This window comes from Triticum urartu, chromosome 2A (genome assembly GCF_056163025.1).
Source record: "Triticum urartu cultivar PI428250 chromosome 2A, HENAU_Tu73, whole genome shotgun sequence".
Classification (NCBI taxonomy): domain Eukaryota; kingdom Viridiplantae; phylum Streptophyta; class Magnoliopsida; order Poales; family Poaceae; genus Triticum; species Triticum urartu.
In genome coordinates, this window is record NC_141874.1 from 15900352 (window position 1) to 15923618 (window position 23267).

Sequence of the window (23267 nt, forward strand, 5' to 3'; positions counted from 1 at the left end):
CTTTGATTGTCTTGGGGGTATAAAGTATTGCTTGGTGATTGTAGATGACTATTCAAGATACACTTGGGTATATTTCTTCAAGAGGAAGAGTGAGACCCAACAAACCGTCATCGACTTCGCAAATGAAGCTCAACGACAGCATAATACAAAGATCTTGACAATAAGAAGCGACAACGGCTCCGAGTTCAAGAACTACACCTTGGATGAGTTTTTGAGTGATGAGGGAATCAAGCATCAATATTCCGCACCCTATACCCCTCAACAAAATGGTGTAGCGGAGAGGAAGAACCGGACGTTGATGGATGCGGTAAGGACCATGATGACGGAGTTCAAGTCTCCCTACAACTTTTGGGCCGAAGCCATCAACACCGCGTGCCATGCATCTAATCGGCTCTACCTCCGCAAAGGCTTGAACAAGACTCCATATGAGATACTCACCGGTAACAAGCCCAACCTCAAGTACTTCCGGGTGTTCGGGTGTAAGTGTTTCATTCTCAAGAAAGGTGTCCGTTTGTCTAAATTTGATGCTAGAGCTCATGAGGGCATATTTGTTGGTTATGCTACAAACTCTCATGCTTACCGTGTTCTCAATAAGTTCACTGGACTTATTGAGGAAATGTGTAACGTGGAGTTTGATGAGAATAACGGCTCTCAAGTGGAGCAAAGTGGTACTTGTGATGTAGGTGATGAAATTCCTCCTCAAGCCATAAGAAGAATGTGTGTTAGTCTTATCCTACCCATTGAGGAACCCCTTGTGACCGAAGGAGAAGGACAATGTTCTACTCAAGTGGAACCTTCACCAACCCAGGACCCACACGCTTCTGAAGAACAAAGTGAGGGCCCTCAACCTCATGAACAAGACCAAGGGCAAGATCAATCTCAAGATGGTGTTGTAACATCAAGTCATGCCCAAGGTCAAGTTCCATCCTCCGAGCAAGCTCAAGATCAAGAGCTTCAACGAGAACGAGAACAAGCTCAAGACGACACTCAAGATGATCAAGTGACCACTCCTCGTCTCACCCCCGAGGAGGAATTGGAGCGTCGTGCCGCCAAGGTTGCTTCCAAGCTCTCCACCAAGGATCATCTCATGACAAATGTGCTTGGAAGCTTAAGAAAGGGGGTAAGCATTCGTAGACAATTAGCAAACTATTGTGAACATCACACGTTTGTCTCTTGTGTTGAAAATAGATACATGTCATTGGTGTTGTCGCCCATGTCGTTGAGGAAGAGATTGCCGAGGTCGGGGAAGAAGTCGTCGCTACCAACAGTCAAGTATTTATTTATTAATGATTTATTAATAATTCGCGAGCAGCAAAAATATAGACAACGTGCATAGCTTTGTTCTCGGCTTGGCTCATTCCTGCAACACGCGGTGCGGCGCGCCACATCGTGACAAGGCGAGGCGAGCGAGGCGCGTGTGTGTAGGTCTCCTCTTCTCATGCTTATACATGTGGTGGAAGACCTCACCTTATAAAGAGGTGCAACTCTCACTCAACTTCCGGGGTGATACTAAACTTTAGTCCCACTCAGGCCAAAAGAATTTCAGAATTTTACTTGGGCTTTAGGCCAAAGGCCTAGGTGCAAATTCCAACAGTTTTAAACAAACCTCTTTTTTAACAATTACTTTGTTTTTCATGTGAATTTAAACACTCTTTGAAGCAGATTTCTGTGGTTTTCCAACCATATAGTATTCTTTTTTTGAGGGTCAACCATATAGTATTCAACACTACACAACACGTTAATCCTATTTCTTTTTCTGTTCCTATAGGCAAACTCATCCGTGGATGATTAGGACTGCGGTTCAACAAACAAATTGGCCAGCAGCACCACTGCTGCTGCGCCCACGTTGTGCCAGTCGGTGGATCCAACTACAAGATGCGGCATTGGCGGGCGAGACCTCATAGTTTAACTCCAAAATCAGCTAGTACTAGTAGATAAGCAGAGTAGTTGTTTGTTTACTTGGAAAGCCAACCTGAAAATCGTCTTAATTACATCTGTCTTCTCCTGCTCATGTTTCAAGGCCGTCCATCATTAAACGGTCAAGATGCACAACCTGTTAGGAGTAAACCACGTCTAGGTGTGTTGCGTGCGTCTATGTCACGTCGGGTGAGTCAGTTTGCGGATGTTGGTCCATGCGTGGGCACTATGCTTCCGAGGGCTATAATGCCGGGTCATTTTCAGTTAGTTAGCTGGATGAGGTTTGTTAGCTAGCATTACGCATGGAGAGCTGTGAGTGGGCTCAGTCATTAGTGGATAGGCATCACGATGCAATAGTGGCCGGAAGCTCAGGCAGTTAGTGCGTGTGTGGAGTTGTGGCCGGGTCGTGTGTGCGTACAGGGTATAAAACCCCTCTCCTCTGTAATGATTGTTGCGCCGGTGTGGAGCCGAGGGTAGCCATGTAGCCACTGTAAAGAGGAAAAGGATTGGGGCGTTCGTGCGCCCGTGGCGGCGTTCGTGCGCCAGCCCAGAATTTCTTGTGTCTTGTGTCTTCTTCTACCTCTAGCCGTGTGTGAGAAAGGGCTGGGGTTCCAACACAACCTCGTATGCGCCGCTTTGCTCTTCTTCATGGTCTAAGTCGGCGACCTCTCCCCCCTCCGGCGGCCATCGCTACAAGTCCATTTTCAGCTTTGGCGACTCCTTGTGCCAGTCGGTGGATCCAGCTACCGAGAGGCACGCAGCCCTCATAGTTTAACTTCAAAATCTCTCCAACAAGCTATTTATGCAGTGCTTAGAAAACATAACCTTAGCCCTTCTCGAACTCGTGGCGAAGGCTATGATGGAGCTAGTAATATGCAAGGGCATTTGAATGGGTTGAAAACTTTAGTAATGGAAGATTCTAGGTCTGCTCATACATCCATTGTTTTGCTCATCAACTTCAGCTGATACTAGTAGCAGTTGCAAGAAACCATGAAGATGTGGTATGGCTTTTTTAGTGGATGAGTGTTCTTCTCTCCACAGTGGGAAATTCTTTTAAGAACAGAGATATGCTTAGAGTGAAACAAGCAAAAAGAGTTCAGACGGCACTGCATAATGGATAACTTGAAACTGGTAGAAGTTTGAATCAAGAACTTGGACTTAAACGAGTTGGGGATATTCGTTGGCATTCTCATTTCAGCTCTCTCTTGAATATGATTGTTATGTTCCCCTCGGTAATTGAAGTTGTTGATGATAATGCACAAAACGCCAGCAAAGCTCTCGATAGGATTAAAGCAAAAGGTGTTCTAGATGCTATTCACATTTGACTTTGTTTTCATGATGCACTTGATGAAGGCTATACATGGGATTACTAATGATCTAAGCGTTGCTTTGCAAAGGAAGGATTAGGACATTGTGAATGTTGTGTCATATCTTCACACAACCAAAAGAAGGCTCTCTTGAATATGATTGTTATGTTCCCCTCGGTAATTGAAGTTGTTGATGATAATGCACAAAACGCCAGCAAAGCTCTCGATAGGATTAAAGCAAAAGGTGTTCTGGATGCTATTCACATTTGACATTGTTTTCATGATGCACTTGATGAAGGCTATACATGGGATTACTAATGATCTAAGCGTTGCTTTGCAAAGGAAGGATCAGGACATTGTGAATGTTGTGTCATATCTTCACACAACCAAAAGAAGGCTACATGAAATGAGAAACCAAGGTTGGGAAGGTATGATTAAAAGGTTACTGATTTTTGCATTGAACTTTCTGATATGGATACTATGCATATTCCCCAAGGATAAAAATCAAAGCGTAAGGTTCAGACTGATGGCATATCAAATAAGAATTACTACCAAAGTGTGATGTACGCCGCTATTGGTATGTTACATGTAGATATTGATGACCACTTTAGTGAAAGCAGCACAACCTTGCTTCTTGGGATGGCTTCTTTGGATCCTTCTGATTCGTTTGCTAATTTTGACAAAGAAAAAGTGTTAGCAATGGCTCGTTTGTATCCAGATGATTTTGGGAGTGAAAGCAAGATTGAAGATCTTAGTGTCCAACTTGATAACTTTCTTGAAAATGTTCATGATGATTCAAGACTCTCCAATTTGAAAGGGGATATAGTGATGTTTGCAGAAAACTAGTTGAGACAAAGAAGCACAATACCTTTCCTCTAGTATTCCTTTTGGTAAAGCTAGCATTGATCTTGCCGGTGGCGACGGCAACAGTTGAGAGAGCATTTTCAGCAATGAAATATTGCAAGTCTGATTTGCGCAATAGAATAGGAGATGATTTCTTGTACCATTGTCTCATAACTTATGTTGAAACCAATGTATTCCAGTCTATTAGTATTGATGCTATTATGCATACATATCATTGTATGCATCGTCGCAAAGCACTACTGCCATAGATATGTTGGTTTGTAATAAAGTACGATGTTTTTATTCCTATTTATGATCTAAATTTTTTTATTAGTGAAGTTTGACATCACATGGTTTTGATCTTGGCACCGCCACTGCAGCCGGAGTAGGTCCGTCCGCACATGCACCGATTTAATGGTGGTAGGCGGGCAGACGGATCCATGCACATCGGGCGGCGCTCTCGGCCGACTCTAATGAGCGGCCTAGTCCGCTCTGGGCCGACATGAATGTGGGTAGCTGGCTTCGTGCAAGAAAGCACGCGGGCAGGGGAAAGAGGTTTTTCGTGGGCTCGATTAGTCAGACGCGAGCGTAGCAGCGATCCGAACTCCTGCACCCCCGGCTCCACCATCCCAAAGTTTCTATCTTGTTTGTGGGAAAAGTGCATCCGGACTGTCAAATGAATCGATACAGACCCGTATTGGACGACAAAATATGTCTAGACCGCGCGGTTGTGGGTGGTTTGAGAGTCTGACATTGGAGATGGCCTTATGTACATCGATTGATTAGTAGGATTTGAACTGCCAGGCATTGCACTATTTGTAAATAAACCTTTTTCGTATAATTACTTTGTTTTTCCCCATCATGCACATGTCAAGCACCCTTTGAAGCAACTTCCTAGTGGCCAGTTTTCCAAACGCATGAGTGGATGATTAGAACTGTGCCCACGTTGTGCCAGTCGGTGGATCCAGCTACAAGATGCGGCATTGGGGGGACGAGAGGCACGCAGCCCTCATAGTTTAACTCCAAAATCACGTATAGATACGCAGAGTAGTTGTTTGTTTACTTGTAAGCCAACCTGAAAATCGTCTTATTTACGTCTGTCCTCTTCTGCTCATGTTTCAAGGCCGTCCATCATTAAACGGTCAAGATGCACAACCTCGTATGCGCCGCTTTGCTCTTCTTCCTCCTCCTCCTCTCGTCGTCCAAGCCGGCGATCTCTTCCCCCTCCGGCGGCCATCGCTACAAGTCCATCTTCAGCTTCGGCGACTCCTTCACCGACACGGGCAATAACCCCGTCGTCTTCGGATGGTACAACGTGTTCAACCACGTCATGCGGCCTCCGTACGGCACCACCTTCTTCGGCCGCCACACCGGCCGCAACGGGGACGGGCGGCTCATCATCGACTTCATCGGTACGTGCGTGCACCTCCATAGATTTCCGACCGGCCGGCCACCGGAAAACGCGCCTGTCGATAACTGTTTTTGTGGGATCGTGTAGCTGAAAACCTGGGCCTGCCGTATGTGCCGCCCACCCTGGTTCACAACGGCAGCTTCCGCCGAGGTGCCAACTTCGCCGTGGGAGCCGCCACGGCCCTTGACGCCGGTTTCTTCCATGAGAGAGACATCCCCGGTGGCTCCAGCAAGTTCCCATTCAACACCAGCCTAGGGGTGCAGCTGGAGTGGTTCGAGTCCATGAAGCCCTCCTTGTGCCGCACAGCCCGAGTTTACATCTGCATCTATCATGCATTAGACCACAAGTCAACGCTTGATGAGAACACAAATGATATGCATCTTGCATTGCATCCAGAGTGCAAGAAATTTTTCGGCAGATCCCTCTTCTTGGTGGGCGAGTTCGGAGTCAACGACTATCACCTCTCGTTCCAACGGAAAACGGTGCAGGAAGTGCGGTCTTTCGTTCCAGATATCGTCGCCACCATCTCCACCGCCATCGAGGTACTCTCTACTACTTTTACGTGCTAGTCGTGAAGCTCCACAAGACCACAAGCACCGATGATAACCAATTGTTGGTGTCAACAGAGGCTGATCAAGCACGGAGCGAGAAGCCTGGTGGTTCCCGGCGTGATCCCGTCGGGATGCTCGCCGCCCATCCTGACCAAGTTCGCCGACGCACCACGGGCAGCATACGACTCCAAAACCGGCTGCCTGACAGCACACAACGAGCTGGGGCTGTACCACAACGCGCTGCTGCAGGCGGCGCTGTCCAGGCTTCGGGCCAACCACCGCAACGTCAAGATCATCTACGCCGATTTCTTCGGCCCAATCATGGAGATGGTGGAATCGCCGCACAAGTTCGGTTAGCGCCGCCAACTCAACTGAAAGAATCTTAGCACACAGACAAAATGTGATCATAAATGGAAGGTGGTTGACGCTCATGGATGATTGCAGGTTTTGAAGAGGACGTACTTATGGTGTGCTGTGGAGGGCCTGGAAGGTACCGATTCACCTCCACGTTTAGATGCGGCGATGCAGCCGCGACGACGTGCCCGGATCCGTCTGCTCGGCTGTACTGGGACGGCGCCCACCTGACGGAGGCGGCTAACCGGCACGTTGCCGATGTCTGGCTGGGCGAGATCAACTCGTCCACAGGAGTCAGCCGAAAGCAGCAGGGTGCAGAGGGCCATGTCGACTAGGCCATCACAAAATCTAGGGGTACAAAACAGCGAACGACGAACTAAGTGAGCCGAAAGATATGGTCATTGTTGTTGTAGTTTGCCGATAACAGATCTGATCGCTTTGTGTAATTTCCCCTCGCCTATGCATATTTTTGGTCTTATATGACTTTGCTATTTGTGTGTATATATTAGTGTGCATGCTAACTATGCAGAGCCGGATGTGTGCTCTTTGAGTTTGTATCCTTTTGAAGTTTCCTTTTGAGTTAATACAATTCACCCTTTATCGAAAAAATTAGCCAAAAGATATTTTGTCCAATTCAAAGTTTGTATATGGCGTCGCTAAGTAATTTGCTATCCGAAGCCATGAAGGTGGAGGGTCATTAAGTTTTGTGTTACATATTTTTTTTTGCAAAATCTGTGTTCCCTTTCATTGTGTTGTATATGTATCTATTTGTTTGCTGCACATATTAGATACCTGAACCTGTTGGTTTGATGGTCTTGAAAATACAATGAAGTATGGCACTTAACAGTGGTCTTCATCCTACTCACTTAGATAATTATTTATTGTTTTATTGCTTATTATACAGGAAGGCATAAACTATGGAGTAGTTCAATAAATTGATTTTCAATGGCCATACTCAATGGAGAAGGCATTGGCCAAGTTATGGGATATGTATGAGAAGATTAAGTCAGCTAGGATCAATGATAATCTAGAGAGTTCCTTTGCAATTCACAACCTGACAGAAGAGAAGAAGAAACTACAAGAGAACTATGACAGTTTGTATGCTGATGTCAATGCTCTTTTGGATGCCCAGTAGCAGAGGGTGTGGAGTTAAACAATCAAAAGGAGCAGAAGAAATATCTTGATGTGAAGATTGCTGAGCTAGAAACTGTAGTTGGCAACTTGAGATGTCAAAGAAAGAGGAGGAGAAGAAGAAACTACAGGAGAACTATGACAGTTCGTATGGTGATGTGAATTCTCTCTTGGATGCCCAACAGCAGAGGGGTGTGGAGTTAAACAATCAGAAGGAGCAGAAGGAATATGTTGATGTGAATATTTTTTCCAATTCAAAGTTTGTAAATGGCGCTGCCAAGTAATTTGCTATCCGAAGCCATGAAGTTGGAGGGTCATCCAGTTTTGTGTTACATGAGTATCATCCGGTGTTTCAAAACACTAACTTATGGTACAATTTTATTCCTAGAAAAAGTATCATCCATTTTAATTAAGATGCTACTGTATTTCATCCACTGCTTGGATTGCAGTCGACTGATTTGTGTAGCACAATTCTTGATGCTTCTCCGCTGCACAACACTGATCTAATTAATGATCAATCTGTTCTCTTCCTCCACAAGTAATCAAAGCAATAGTATAGATGGTAGTCTTCATCAATTACAAAATACAAGTCATGTATCGCTATGTCAATAATTAAGTATGTGGATCTTGTGAAATGTGACCGCTCGATTTATGTGGATTGAATGAAAGAGGAAGCTCTAAGGAATTTGTAAGATATGTTTGGTACATGTATGAAGCATGTTTGAAATCCATTGGTATTAATGTACATTCACTGAAATGTATTGGAAAAAGTGAAATTTATTGAAACATATTTTAAATGAGTATGAATGGTGTTTGGAACATGACTGAAATTGGTGTAAATATTGTTGTCCACGAAATTTTGTTAAAGAATGAAATATTAATTGAAACATCTTGGAAAGACTCGTTGTCAATTTTTTTTTCATAGTAGAAATCTATATAATTCTTAACTACTAGCCATGGAGTTGAAATCAGAAAGTTCATGTGGTGGTCGAGCTACATGTAACCACTTATTTACCACTCCAACATTGCTTTGAGATCCGTGCACTCCAACTAACTTACTATATGAAAAATTCTCTTTTTTGTTTCTCTCAAATGAAACAACATTTCGACATCAAACTTTGCAGGTCAAACAAACTTTAGAACTTCAATGTCTGAAAAAACATCCAGACTTTTTCGTCCGACGTAAATATACAAAATGATTTTTTGTGATTAAAAAATACATTTCAAGCGTTCATCATGCTTGAAAAAATCCAACAGTTTTATCCCACATCATAGTTAGAATGTTTTGCTGTCCTGCAAAGTTTTAACTTTATACGTTGTTTCGTTTGAGAGAAACAAAAAAAAGATAAATCTCCTTACATGGATCATGATGCAGAAATGAGTGGCTAAGATAATAGGCACCGTGTAGCTCGACCTAAAGAAAACCATACTCTAGTTGAAATACATGGGAATTTCAGAGTGATGGGTTATTCGAAGCCCATGTCTTGTTGGTCACTGGGCAGGGAGACCTTGGACATGAATCTATCATCATACAAGGTTGCTGACGAGCCAGCGAGCCGCCACCACCTGCAGCAGAACGGATTGGGTAGGTGAAGCCTTGAGCCACCAAGATTGGACGCCGCGGCTGGCCACCATGCTGCCCCAACACCAGTAGCGGGATAGTCACCGCCGAGATCCCCTGGGACCATCGCCTTCCCGACTCCACCAACACGCATGGCGCCTAGGGACACGATAGTGAACTTAAGAACATACATGGAAGGCAAGACGGTCTAGAGCATTTAGCGTGTCAGTCTAGAAAGTTTGTTCCTGTAGCAGTGGAGTCAACGGAGGCGATCCGTAAGGGTTTTGAGCCAAGGCGCGACACGAATAAGTAATTTACCAAAACCGGCAGCTATCGGTTGACAATCCATTGTCCATCAATCTCATCAAGATCTGTGACATCTGACATGGTAAATACAACTGACGGGACTGACATGCACTGACACATCGTACCGAAATACATGTGTGCCATGCAGCTTTTGTCGACAGAGAGGGAGACAGGGGAGAGAGAGAGTGAGAGAGAGGATGGAGAGGCCGACACATGCATGATTGTCTCTCCCGGCACAAATGCCATGCACTTTATTTTGTACTTATATTTTGAATGATGTTTATATTCTAAACCAAATGTCCATTTTTGAAACTTTTTATACTAGTAGAATGCCCGTGCATTGCTACGGGCTACACAATGCGTATATAAATAAATCAACAAATTATTAAGATCGCCTCCAAGGTTCAAGCTCATTTGCCCCTCGTATGTTCGAGCATGTTCGGACATCAAATGGGTTCCTATGGCTGCATGCATCGTCCATATGCCCTTTTCAAAAAATAAAATCAAATGGGTGCCTAGCAGGCTCCCCAAAATCCAACCATCTAGATGGTCCGGGCTCAAATTCAGCCCATATGTGGAGGAGAAATGTGGTTGTCCGAACTATCTGTCATGCTATCTCCAACACATGGTCTGTAGCAGGACATTTCTCGCTCAAGCCGAAGCCATCTCTAATGAAATGTAATGTTCCACATATTCAAACTAGGGAAATTATTCCGCTCAGACCGCCATAACTGAAAGGGCCAATCCGAACCCCCATCCCGCTCACTCTCAACCCTCACTCTTATGACAAATCCACTAACTCGTGTTCTAATTAAGTTAGCCAGTGATTGCACCAAGGGACAAGGGTCGTAACTACCTTCCTATCATAGTGCTAGTAGGACAGCAACAAGGGACAAGGGAAGCAACCGCCATCCTATCTTAGTGCTAGTACCTCTTGGTTTTAAAACGATCATGAGAAATGTGGAAGAACAAGATCGTAGATCAGCAATCTGAGAAAGGAAATGATTGCGAGAACAACATGAAGATACTATTATCACTTGAGCCGATTACACAATGGGATAAAAACCGATTGGAACAATCTAAACGGAACCCTTTTTTGTTTAAGTTGGAAATAAGAAACATCGTGTCAGTTTATAAAAGCCACGCAAAACATTACTTGTTGACTCATTCAACACCATAAGAACTCAAACTAAGTTCAAGTGGCTTCCTTAAAAAAATCCAGCATTGATCATGAATTGTTTAGCAAAAAAAGTGCATGAATATAGGCTATCACAGTATATTTAATATGCAATTGATAATTCTCGTAAGTGAGAAAATACATCCATTGCAAGAAGGTGCTTGCCTAACTTGATCTCAACTATTTTCATTACAGCTTTACAAATTTTACATATTGTATTAGATATGTCACTAGTAGAAAACAGGGCTTTGGTCCAAGCTCAATGCACCCTTTAGTCCTGGTTGCATTACGAACCAGGATTAATGTGAGCATTAGTCCCGGTTCGAGCTGCTAGGGCGTTGGGAAGGCATTGGTCCCGGTTTGAGACACGAATCGGGACTAAATGGTGCGATTCCCTCTGGTCCCGGTTCGTGACTCAAACCGGGACTAAAGATTAGACCTTTAGTCCGGGTTTGAGACACCAACCGGAACTTAAGGGGTTCAAACTCTACCCCCCCCCCCAGTGTATCGCCATTTCAGTTTTGAAGAAAAACAAAAGAAAATGATAAAAACTTCAAAAATTAGAATCCGAGATGTAGTTATGTTACTACATCTACTAGTTAGGAAAATTTTAAAACTTAAATTTGGACATGTTTTGCAAAAAAGTGTGATGAAAAAGTAAAATGACTATATCTTTTGCATACGATGTTGAAAAAAGTATAATATATCAAAATGTTCATCACGAAAATCCGCATCCGTAGGCCGTTTTGCAAAGTTTTAGAATCCTCAAATTCTAAAAACGAAAAAATTTATGCTCAAATTTCAGTTTTTTTGAATTTTGGCTAAATCTGGTCAAACTACTTATTCAAGAAATATTAGTGTAACTAAGTAATTATTCAAGAATATTAGTGTTACTAAATAATTATTTCAGTTTTTTTGAATTTTGGTAAAATCTGGTCAAACTGTGGTCAAACTACTTATTCAAGAAAAATTATTGTTACTAAGTAATTATTGATTTTAAGAATAATAGTTTCAAACTCAAATAGTATAACGTGTGACTTCATGCTCAAGTTCAACTCCTAAGGGTTAATAGGATTGACAGCTTACTATTGTCAGGAAAACAAGTGCAGACTTGGAAACAAGGGGGAATAGAACTCAGAAGTTAGAGATTAAATTGAGCAGTGATGAGGGGGTGATTATAGATCGAGAAAAAAATTCAAAATTTTTTCCAAAAAAAATTTCAGAAAATTTCCTTTATTCCTAAAGGTGGAGCTCCAGACAGCGGCCACGTGGAGCCCCAACCCTTTAGTCCCGGTTCCAGAACTGGGACAAAGGCCCTCTGGAACCGGGACTAAAGGTCTGTTTTCTACTAGTGTGTCTTTCTGTTCTCAGGTTCTTAAGTTGAAAAAACATGATATTATGCAATTTCTCCTCACCCCCGCAGTCTGGTCAGTGGTATGGTCATGGCTCACCTTTGGCGTGCTTCGGTTGTGATCACGTTTGGCGTGTAGTAAGGTGCAGGTTGCGCTGAGTGATGCTATGTTGTCACATGATCATCACTACAAGAAATATGTCAACTTGCGACCATCACTATTGGTCACTGAAAGGTCATTGTTTTTCATTTGCGACCTTTTGTGACCAAAAACAGAAGGTCAAAAGCTGGCAGTCGTAAACTGAAATTAACGACCTTCTCTGTGATATGTAAAAGGTCTTGGTTCTTCGACCAAAATTTTGGTCACTAGCAGCCTCCCCAAGCCACGTAGGATCCAGCATGGCAAGCTGACGTGGATAAGAATAAGCCCGGTCCAATTCGGTGTTATATGGGCCGAGCCCATTAATTCAGCCTATTTATATATATTTTTCCTATGAATGTTTTGTCAGCTACATGGGCCTAGCCCAGCAATTCAGCCTTTTTATTTTCTCGGCCATGGCCTTTTTGGCTCAACAATTCCAATTTTTTTATAATTACATTTTCCTTTTCTTTTTCTACGATGGGTCAATTAGTCAGATGGGCCCCAACTGTAAGTTCTGGTAATTGGTCCCAGTTGTCAGGTTTTAGTAAGTGGGTCCCAATTGTCAAGGTCATATTCTTTGGATTTCAATTTCATAGTAAATAAATAGCCAATATTTAAATTGGCCAGACAAAAAATACAAGTAGTACTTCAAATAACAGCAGCCAAAATCTGTATGGAGCTGCTACTCTACACATAATACATTTTCAATCACGGTTTTACAAGCTCTATATGTAATAACTAGAGAATATACAAGCTCTACAAGTGTCTTCAATCTTCTTCAACATGGAGCTCATTTCGGTAGCGAGCACAAACTGGGCACCTGCATCATCACAGGAAGGCAATTTTAGATCATAAAAACGAATGTTCCAAGCACAGTTTAGAGAAAAGAACCAAGTAAATTTGCCCTCAATCATACAAACAAAGTTTAGAGAAAACCAAACACGAACAAGCACTTATTATGCAGGACACATACATACACATCTCAGGAAAAGCTCGAAAAGAGCAAGGTGTGAGAGCATGATGTTATCGGAAGCATGATTTACAAGTTTGTCTCTAAGACATACGATAGGTGCTTTTCATAGAAGACAGAATAAGTAAAACTATTCATGTTTGCCAACCCAGACTCTAAACAAGACGATCCAGAAGTGACCCGAAGAGTGGCCCAATATAGTGACTGCTACAGTTCATATTTTGATAGTAAATCTGATGTGTAATCATATAGATAATAAAATACATGGCACAATATCAGTACATCTCCAAACAGCCAATAAATCTCATAGTACCACAAGGACATGCACCTGCAGTACATCCTGCATTGCAGGTTCACATCAACAGCTAATAGCAAGGCTATCAGTTCAACAACACTAATACCACCTCAAGAATCATGAGTTTAAAAAGAATGAGCACCAAAAAAAGGGCAGCAGATACCTCTTCAAACTTTTTTTCAAAAATCAGCTCATCCTCTTGAGCGCTCCAGATATCGTCCTTGTGCATTGCTCAGGAAATTACAAATTCTGGTATAGCACACAAGAAAATATCAGAGTAGAAAAGTGGCATAGAAACTACCAAAAAATTCTCATGCTTATTGTTTTTGCAAGAAGGCATCGATCAGATTTTGAAGCTAATAATAATTAACATGTACTTATCACTTGTTGGAGTTGGTTCTCTTCAATTAATAAATTCTTGAAGTAGAACAAGACATGTCATTCACGGTACAGTCAAATAGAACTAATCTTTGCTCAGTAGGGCTACACACGGCACAGTCAAGCAGCTAAATTATTCAACATGACAACATTCCCCAATTGTAAAAAGATATGGCAATTATGCACTTGAGATCATACCAGTCATACTGCAATAAAGAACACACCATCCTGAACTACATAGCTAAATAATTGTGCGTCAGTTGTTTCAAACAGAACAAATGAGGCGGTTCCACCAAACAACAAACACCACATGTCTACCACCGAGGAGCAAATGAGGCAAGGAAGAACAAAACAAACACTCGGCAAAATAATGAGAGCTCGGATCTTCCACAAGATGGGGATAGGCAGCAAGACCAGGCTAAACAGAGGCATGCGCGTGTTCATTCTAATTTAAGGGCAACAATGGCAGGCTAGCAAGAAAGTTTAGTCAATGCACTAATGCAGCAAGATGTTGTTACAGCGTTGACAGTAGGAAGCTTAGGCAGAGAGCCTAGAAATATCAAGTTTTACCTTTTACTTATTTATCTTTGAATGAGCCCCCATAAAATCTTTTAAGAAACAGAAATGCATTTCTATGTGGTAAAATGATGTGCCTAGTTGCTGAAAAATGATGTTTATTTATGTTGACAAAATGCTTTTGAGGAGTTGGCATCCAGTTCTTATTGAGCTATATAAGGAGGCTAGAATTGAGCACTGCCGTGCAACTAGGGACTTGAGTAGCTACGGCTGCTATGTGCAACATGTGCTCATCAACAACAAAAATTCCCACGCTCCTCAACTAGTAGAAATGAAACTGGTAGTAGTATAGTAGGTGTGGTCTGGTCCTAGCAGCAACAAAACCTGGGACTTATGGATCGGAGAAGGGGGGCTACCAAATTGAGCTGCTCTTTAGGGAGGCATCGGCAGCTCCAATCGGGACTTGAGTAATTTAGAAAGAGCTTCGATGGGGCACAGAACCTTGAGGCCCTGTTATGGGGCTGTGTCTGATGAAGGTTGCCCTTTGGGGCGGCATCGGCAGCTCCGCCAGATGCAGCAGCAGTGTTATCAGCACAGTTCACAATGGCTGCCATAGGCAGACCTAGAGACATCCTGAACTTGTTTCCAGCAGAATCTCCGTGACCTGCAGTTCAAGAACAAGCACATACAAGCTAGTTAGATAAAAGGATCACATATCTACAGTACACTAAACTAATAATCCAGAGATGCATGGCAGTCACACACTAGTGCTATGATTCATGAAAGTCCCTTCATAGCTAAGTAAGTATTATATCGATTTAGTGAGCCAGGATACATACAAGCATCTGAGAAACACTTGACCCAAGAGATGCAACTACCCGAATGCTTCATTCAAGATTTAACACATTAACTCTACAGGCAGAAAGTAAATTGAAGGCAACCTCTTTGCACATCACTTATTTATGAATGGAGGAAGTGATATTCAGCTTCCGCAGTCAAAGGAGACCCGTAAACTCATTGCGCACAGTTACAAAAACACATTATGCAACAGCAATACAGCATCAGCGTGTGTGTGTGTGTGTGCCACGGTTACCTACATATCCTACTAAGCGAAGCCGGCAGTCAGGTTGTTGGTCTTGTACTTATCGAACTAACAAGCTATGGATTTTTTAGTCTAAATGAGATCAGTATAAACTAATTGCACACAATTGCAGCAGCGCCATCGAACCAACGTACGAACAAACAGACCCAGGGAGACCAAGAAGGAAAACAAGCAAATCAGATGGGAGGGGGGTGGTTACCATCCTGGCGCGCTCGCCCTTCTCCTGGATGGCATCATCCTTGAGCACCCTCTCCATCTGCCCAACCATAGAGACGGAGAGAGAAAAATGCCAGGAACGCATCGCCTAAGCGAGTTTTCATTTTCTTTGCACGGAAAATTCATTTTCTATTTTTTGAGTGCCCGAAATGAGTTTTTTTTGTGAAGGACCTACCATATATTTGTTGCAAAATTGGACCAAATCAATTTTATAAAATACTAGGCCATATTTAATGCACAATTGACCAAATGGTTGGGTGTCAAAAGCCTTGATCCACCTATGGTGAAAGAGACAAATTTCTACCAATTCGGTTGGAAGCGGGTCACATTTGAACTGCAACTGCCTCATATTTTGCTCTTTATTTTTCCCAAACATCATTTCTAGGTACATAAGTATGTATTTAATCATAGAAACACCAAAAAGTTTCCATGATTCAACCACTAGCTAGGAATGGTCATGCCCGCCGTTTTGACCGCATTTTGAAACAGGCATAAAAAATTCAAAAAAAATATTGAAAAATTCAAAAACCTTCGCATTGTGTCATTACATGTGACCAAGTTTCCAGGAAAAATAATAAACTTGTAGTACGATAATTCATTTGAAAAAGTGTTCTCAGAAATGAGCTATCATGCATGAAGATTCATGGCTTTCAAGCCAAATGATCAATCTTATGGCCATATTCATGGCATAGTTTGTTCAAATGATCTCATATTGTGCACAAGGGTGCATCCTGAAATTCCAAACAATGTTGCCTAAGGGAGTTTTCATTTTCTTTGCACGGAAAATTCATTTTCCATTTTTCAAGTGCCCGAAATGAGGTTTTTTTGTGAAGGAACTACCAGATAATTGTTTAAAAATGGACCAAATCAATTTTATAAAATACTAGGCCATGTTTAATGCACAATTGACACAATGGTTTGGTGTAAAAAGCCTTGATCCACCTTTGGTGAAAAAGACAAATTTCCGCCGATTCAGTAGGAAGCGGGTCAAACTTAAACTGCAGCTGCCTTATAGTTTGCTCTTTATTTTTTTTCCAAAAATCATTTCTAGGTATATAAGTATATATTTAAGCATAAATACATGGTTTGCTGGCGATACGTTGAGGTTTGGATGGTGGCCCAGGGCCCTAACTCGAAAGCGCGTAGACTCGCATGCCCGCCGCGTGGTCACCGTGTGTCCGTGGCATTGCCATGCGTTCTGGGAAGCCTAGGCATGTCTAGTAGGTTTGGCACTCCCCACATAGGTGCTTGGAAGAAAATAACAATAGAAGAATCTCACGAGGAGATCGAACAATGCTCAAACATGAATTAGCACCCAAGTGTTTGATTAGTGGTACGAGAAATGCACATGGCCAATGGGCCTGAGTTTTGGCCGAGGATGATCATCTACTAAGGACACTCTTGGAAAATTTGCAGCGTACCACACTAGACAGAAATATGAATGTTGAAGCCACACTCACATGTATTGTTAGATGGGGCTAAAATTTTGTGGAGAGCTATGATTTGGGAATATAGAAGATGTGGCACAAATTCAGCTCATTAGGATATGCCTAATTAGTACTTCCTTCACAACAGTTCGAGTTGAACAAAAACTTTGGAAATTTGCCGAGGAAGATTTACCAGGAAAATGGAGTTGAATATTGTCATGAGGCAATGATTTGGATAGTAAAGAATGCCCAATTGTTTTGAGAATTTTGGGAATGACAGAAATATAGGTTGCTTCACAACCTAGGGCAAAAATTGACACATGGACATGACACATAGGCAAAACTAATGAGGTGGCGCCTAGTCATAGCAATCCACCACAACTTACAAGGTTATGACCATCTATATTGGTCGTGATCAGCTAGAAATAAGGCAGCGGATCAGTGTTGTCTGCTTTATGACCATTTCGTGTAAGGAAATTATGACCTTTATGGCCAAAAGGGTCGATATAGTTGAGGGTTTGGAGCCCCCCGAGCAGCTTTTGACCAATTGGTCTCAAATGGTCGTAGATCTATGACCAATTCTTCCACGGTCACTGACAGAAGGTCACTAGTTGACATATTTCTTGTAGTGCATGTACCTGTAATAAAAACTCTGGGTGAAAGAATATGTGCGGGAAGACAACTGGCCAGTTCATCATAATTTCCTGTCACCATCTACAAGATGTAACATTATCCACATGTTTTGTATCCCCTGTCACCAACTACAACATGTGAAATTGACAAGTCACAAATTGGTAACTGAGCAACATCTATGTTGTCATGTAAACAACAATGTCGAGCTTCAGAATCAAGATGTCATTGTGTTGTCCCGCACGCCACTGCTAATGTGAAAACAATTTCGTGTCAGCAGCTCAATAGTACTAAGATATACCTCTTAGCTAGTTTAATGGATGGCGCAACTTCAAAATAAAACAAAAAATATTCAAGATTGCATTTCTTACCACGTTTAGTAATTTTCTACTCACCTATACTCCATGAACATTTCTTCAAGACATTATTTTCCAAGTCCAACATTGTATCTTCTTTAAGTATAAGACACTCCATTCCAGCACACACACACATGATGATTGGCATTTTAATAATAACGTCGTGGCATTAGCCGGAACAGTGGAAGAAGACAGAGTAAAATAGATATTGCCCAGGGAATAATTTGGTGAGGATTTTTTTCCCTACACAACTCATTGCTCTTCTGCTCTATGTGTTTTTTTTCTTCAAAGAGTCAAAAGCCCACACACCTCACCTCAACATCAAGCTCGACCGAGCGCTTGCTAAACTGTAGCTAATATAGAGCTATGTTGTACAAACTAATGCTTGAATAAAATAAATTGTCATGGTGGTACCTTCAGTATCTTGCTAGCAAGTTCAAGATAAAGAACTATCTCTTCGCAAGGATTTTGGAGGAATGATACTTTGGTAGGAGCTACAGACAAATCAGTATTAAATTCACAAATCTCTTTCTGTATACTTGAGGTTTGACACATCTCATATTATTGTTTATGCTTAACGTTTCCCCAATCCAAATAAGATCATTCAAAGGAATAAGCTGTAATTTTTTATCACAAAAAGATTTATGTTAAATACTAATGTACAAAACATTTCCATGGACATACAGCTAGCATGGACAAAATATAAACAGTGGAAGACCATGTATATATCATGTAATTTGAGTCTCATGGTCATACGCAACTCATGAACTCTTTTAAAGATAGGGTAGTTCATAGCTTAATACCATTAAAGAACATAGGACGGTTCATAGTGATAGACGCCTCTATTCCGAAGTGGATTATCGTGGTAATTTCTCCTTTAGAAGGGCTATATCTGGGGAAAATCTAGAGTTATGGGAAAGTCTAAAGGATAGGTGTGAAGAAATCTAGATGTATGGAGGCAAAGACCAAATTAAATGGATGTTGACTACTGACAGAAAATATTTTGTCAAATCTTTATATTCCTTTCTTGTTAAATCTGGTGTTGGTTTGCCATAGAAGTTCCCGCGAAAAATCAAGATTCTTGGTAAGATTGAAGTTTTTCTTTGGTTGGTTAACACAAAAAGCATACTAACCAAAGACACCTTGCTGAAAAAGGTGGTAATGGGACAGAGGATGTGCATTTTGTTGGTGTGACCAATCTATAGATCATTTTTTTCGGTGCTCTACTGCTTGATTGGTTTTGAATATTTTGAAATGTGCGTTTGATTTGAACTCTACCCGTGTGAATTTAGATGAGTGCTTCTCTAGTTGGATCAAAACATTCCCAAACACATGGTAGGAAATTGGTCCTGGTGTGGATTTCTGCTATGTTTTGATCTTTGTGGAAGTGTAGAAATGATATGTGTTTTAATAGGAGATTTGATTTTGATCCTGTGATTCTGATGAAAATGGTGTGTGCTTGGATTTTCGACTGGTTCGTTTTGCACATAAAGGAGCCCAACAAAAATTGCTGACGCTGGGAGCAAGACTGGTCGAACTAGTAGCAAGTGAAATATATAGACCATCGCAAGGATGAAGGCCAGGGATGCTTCAACTAGGTGCTAGTTTCATCCTAAAGAAGGCTGGGGGTCTCTTTTCATGCATGTCTGCTTTTAGGCTGATGTTACTTGTTGCTGATGGTAGTAGTAAATGTTGGTACTAGACTCTAGACTTTATGCCCGTATTTTGTGGCTCTCGAATGGTTTCCAGCTGTGCTGGCCTTCGTTTGATCTTGCAAGACTAGTAGCAAAAATGGCGGCTGATCCGGGTCGTTGTGCCTCCCGGTCTCTATTGACGCAACTTATATTTTCATGCTTATAGTCTATCCTAAAACATATGATTTTTTGTAATGACTAAGACAGTGTCCGTGCGTTATAATGGAATATAAATATTCCAGCACGCTAGTTTGTGATTTACCAATTTATATTAATGTGATTGTGTAAATAAATATTTATCAAATCCTATGTGTAATTTACCTTATATTTTGATGAGAAACTTGGTAAATAAATTAAAATAAAATTTGTCGAGAAGATAGTAAATTAAGATGATTAATTATTTTATGGGGAATGTTGGACCAAAAGGTGGTGGGAAAAGAAAAGTAAAATATGAAACCTTACAATCATTTTAAATAATACTCCTTCCATCGCTAATTACGTGCCTAGATACATCTAGACAAATCTAAAAATAATAATTCAGAACGAAAGAAGTAATATAGGAAGAAAATGTCGAAGATGATAGCCTCTCTTTCTTCTTTAGAGGAGATGACATTTGCCCCGGTTCCATTTCATCAGAAACGAAACCATACAGGAGTACACATTAAAGGAAAAAATTTGTTAAATAAAAACAGACTGACAAGTGCCACACGTGTGGTATAAACACATGGCAACTATGAAAGTTTTTAATGGCAAATTTAGTGACGTGAGGATGGCAACTTTAGTTGTCAAGCATGCAACTTCTATTCGAATGGTAAGTTTGTGTATACTTTGATGTTTTTTGGACAATAATTTTAGTTGTAAAAATGTGCTGGAGTGTTTAATGCCACACATATGATACCTATCATTTTAAATAAATAAAAAAAGCTTATCATTTTGGATGGCAATTACTCCTACATAGGGGGCACAGTAGAATTTTGGGATAAGGCAAAAAAGAAGAAGCCTTGGGATGAGTGATGGTGGTGCGCCCCGGCAGCCGCGTGACCGTGGTCGCTGGGTCACCGGTATCCGCGTGGGAGCCTCCCGGGGAGTTTCCGGGATGCCGCCGTCGCGCCCTCCCTCCAGGGGAATTTCCGGGAAGCCGCCGCCGCCCCGCGAATCGCGACCACAAAGCGGCTTGCTTTACCCACAGAGACCAACTGACCTCACTCTCGCGGGCGACGTGTGGCGGCGGCTGGCGAACGAGAGCGTCGGCGGCGGCAGAGGTCAGCCTCCGATCCCCTCTATTCTCCCCGGCCTTCCCCGCTCTCTCTCCTCTCGAATCTCCTACGTCGCGGCGGCCACGGCTGGATTCGCCCGGCTGCGGCCCGGCGGATTTTGGGGCCGCGGGTGTCTCGGCGAATTTGGGGTCACGGCGGTCCGGTGGATTTCGGGGGGCGCGGCTGTCCCGCGGATTTGGGGGCGCGAACGACGGGGCCGGATTTTGGGGGCGCTGCGGTGGCGGGGATCTGAGGGTGAGCAAGGACAAGCACCCGCTAACCACCCGACAAAAGATAAAAAAGAGCCTACTGACCAGATGGAGAAAGGAGCCGGAAGATCCTGAAAAGCCGGAGAGGCTGATCGTCTACGAGTACATGGAGAATGGCACGCTCCAGGACCTCCTGCGTCCTGATGACGGCTCCTCCATGCTGTCGCCAGTGACGGTGTCCTGGAAGATGCGCATCAATGTGCTCCTTGGCGTGTCACACGCCATCGAGCACTTACACTGTCATGCCAACCCGCCGATCATCCACCGGGACATCAAGTCAGCTAACATCCTTTTTGACGCCAGTTGGGTGCCTCGTTTGTCAGACTTTGGCTCCTCGGTTGTATGGGACATGGCAACTCAGGAGGAGGGGATGGAGGTCGCAGTTATAGGCACATTTGGGTACCTCGCCCCTGAGTACCACTTTTATGGTCTTCTGAAGCCGGCGAGTGACGTGTACAGCCTGGGCGTGGTGATGCTCGAGGTTCTGACAGGGAAAAGTGCATATTCTCAATTGAAGGATGATGGGACAGGTGGACCTTTGACAGACTTCGCACTCCCCATCATTGAAGTCGGTAATATTGAGGAGTTGTTGGACAGGCGACCTGTACCGGAGCCAACGCCTTGGCAGCTGCAGGCGATGAAACGTGTGGCGCAGATTGCATGGTGCTGCGGGAAGTTGGATGCGAAGGACCGGCCGGTCATATCAGACATTGTTGCCAACCTCGAGATGGCGTATGAGTTACTCTGCAGAGACGAGCACGGTTCAGTTGACGAGCCATGTTTGTGGCCCTTCGTCGAACAAGTTGACCTCCCACTGGAGTCACCACACTCCAGGAGCTCGTCATCGGCAGGCTACCATTCCGAGCTGGTACGCTACAAACTAATAATTGAACTCTGTTCACATAAATTCAACCATGTTCATACGGTGATGAAGGGGGCTCACTACTCACTTTGTGGTCTCTTAATTAGGAATCTGAGGTGTTGGAGGAGGGGCGTTGACAACAATTGTTGAAGGCGTCCTCTGGAAGGTGGTTCTCTTAATACACTGATGAAGGTGCATTATAACGCTTGTTGTTGCTGGCAGTTTAGGAAGAGCTTGGGATGGACCCCCCAGTGTAGTTTCAGTTTGCTTCCTCACCACCCACACTATATATTCTCGTTTTATTTTTGAATGTCGATATTTTTTGTTAAAGTTGCACATGAAGGACCAACCAGCCACATCAGACATGGTTGCCAACCTCGAGATGGCATACAAATTGATAATCATCAGAGACGAGCCAGCTTCAGTTGACGAGTTAGTCACCGCGTGTCATCAGCAGGGTCCCAGTCCGATCCAGTACACTACAAAACTGATTGAATTCTATTCATGTTAATGAATTCAATCATGTTTATACACGAATTTTTTTTTGAAACTATGATGATTTTTATAGCAAATTCGGAAACTATACACCCTAATGGAGAAAAATCAAAAGTATCACCCCGTCGGCCTCTTGTTAGCCGAAAAGGGACTTTTCGGCCTCCTGTTGGCCGAAAAGGGACTTTTCGGCCTCCTGTTGGCCGAAGAGTGACTTTTCAGCCAACAGTTGGCCAAAAAGGACTTTTCGGCCAACGGTTGGCCAAAAAGTACTTTTCGACCAACAGTTGGCCAAAGAGTTCCTCTTCGGCCAACACCTGCTCTACTTTTTAGAAAATTCATATCAAATAGGATTTTTAGTATTTTAATTTGATTCTTTTTGCATTAGATTAGAAATTTTACGAAGTTTCTGTAGATATCAAGTTTGACTAGATTTGGAAGTTTGAATTTGAATTTTCATGAATTTTCTCAAATCACTAGATTGCCTATAATTTGAGCTAGGAGTACTCTTTTTAGATGATTCTTTTTGCTACTGGTTCTTTGTGACTTTGTTTATCAGTAGTAATTAATTGGTGAATTTTAGGATTATTTAAAATTAGGTTTTTACGTCATTCCCTCCCTCCATTTTCTCCCGCCATTTTATTTCTCGCCATTATCTCCCTCCATTTTCTTTCCCGCCATTCTCTCCCGCCATCTTCTTTCCCGCCATCTTCTTTCTCGCCATCTTCACTTCTCAACTTATAAAACGAGCCT

The 23267-nt window shown here is 42.6% G+C and overlaps 1 protein-coding gene and 1 pseudogene across 1 annotated transcript in view; both read left to right on the top strand.

Moving 5' to 3' along the window:
• Positions 1-23056, top strand: part of LOC125540669 (protein CYTOSOLIC ABA RECEPTOR KINASE 2-like) — a 62527-nt gene extending 39471 nt beyond the window's left edge. The window contains exons 4-5 of the mRNA XM_087542737.1: positions 21146-22028; positions 22130-23056. Coding sequence (XP_087398863.1) covers positions 21146-22028; positions 22130-22159 — 913 coding nt within the window. The 3' untranslated portion in view covers positions 22160-23056. The remainder of the gene's footprint in view (positions 1-21145; positions 22029-22129) is intronic.
• LOC125534746 (GDSL esterase/lipase At5g45910-like) lies at positions 5215-6735 on the top strand (annotated as a pseudogene).
• Positions 23057-23267: the final 211 nt, after the last annotated feature.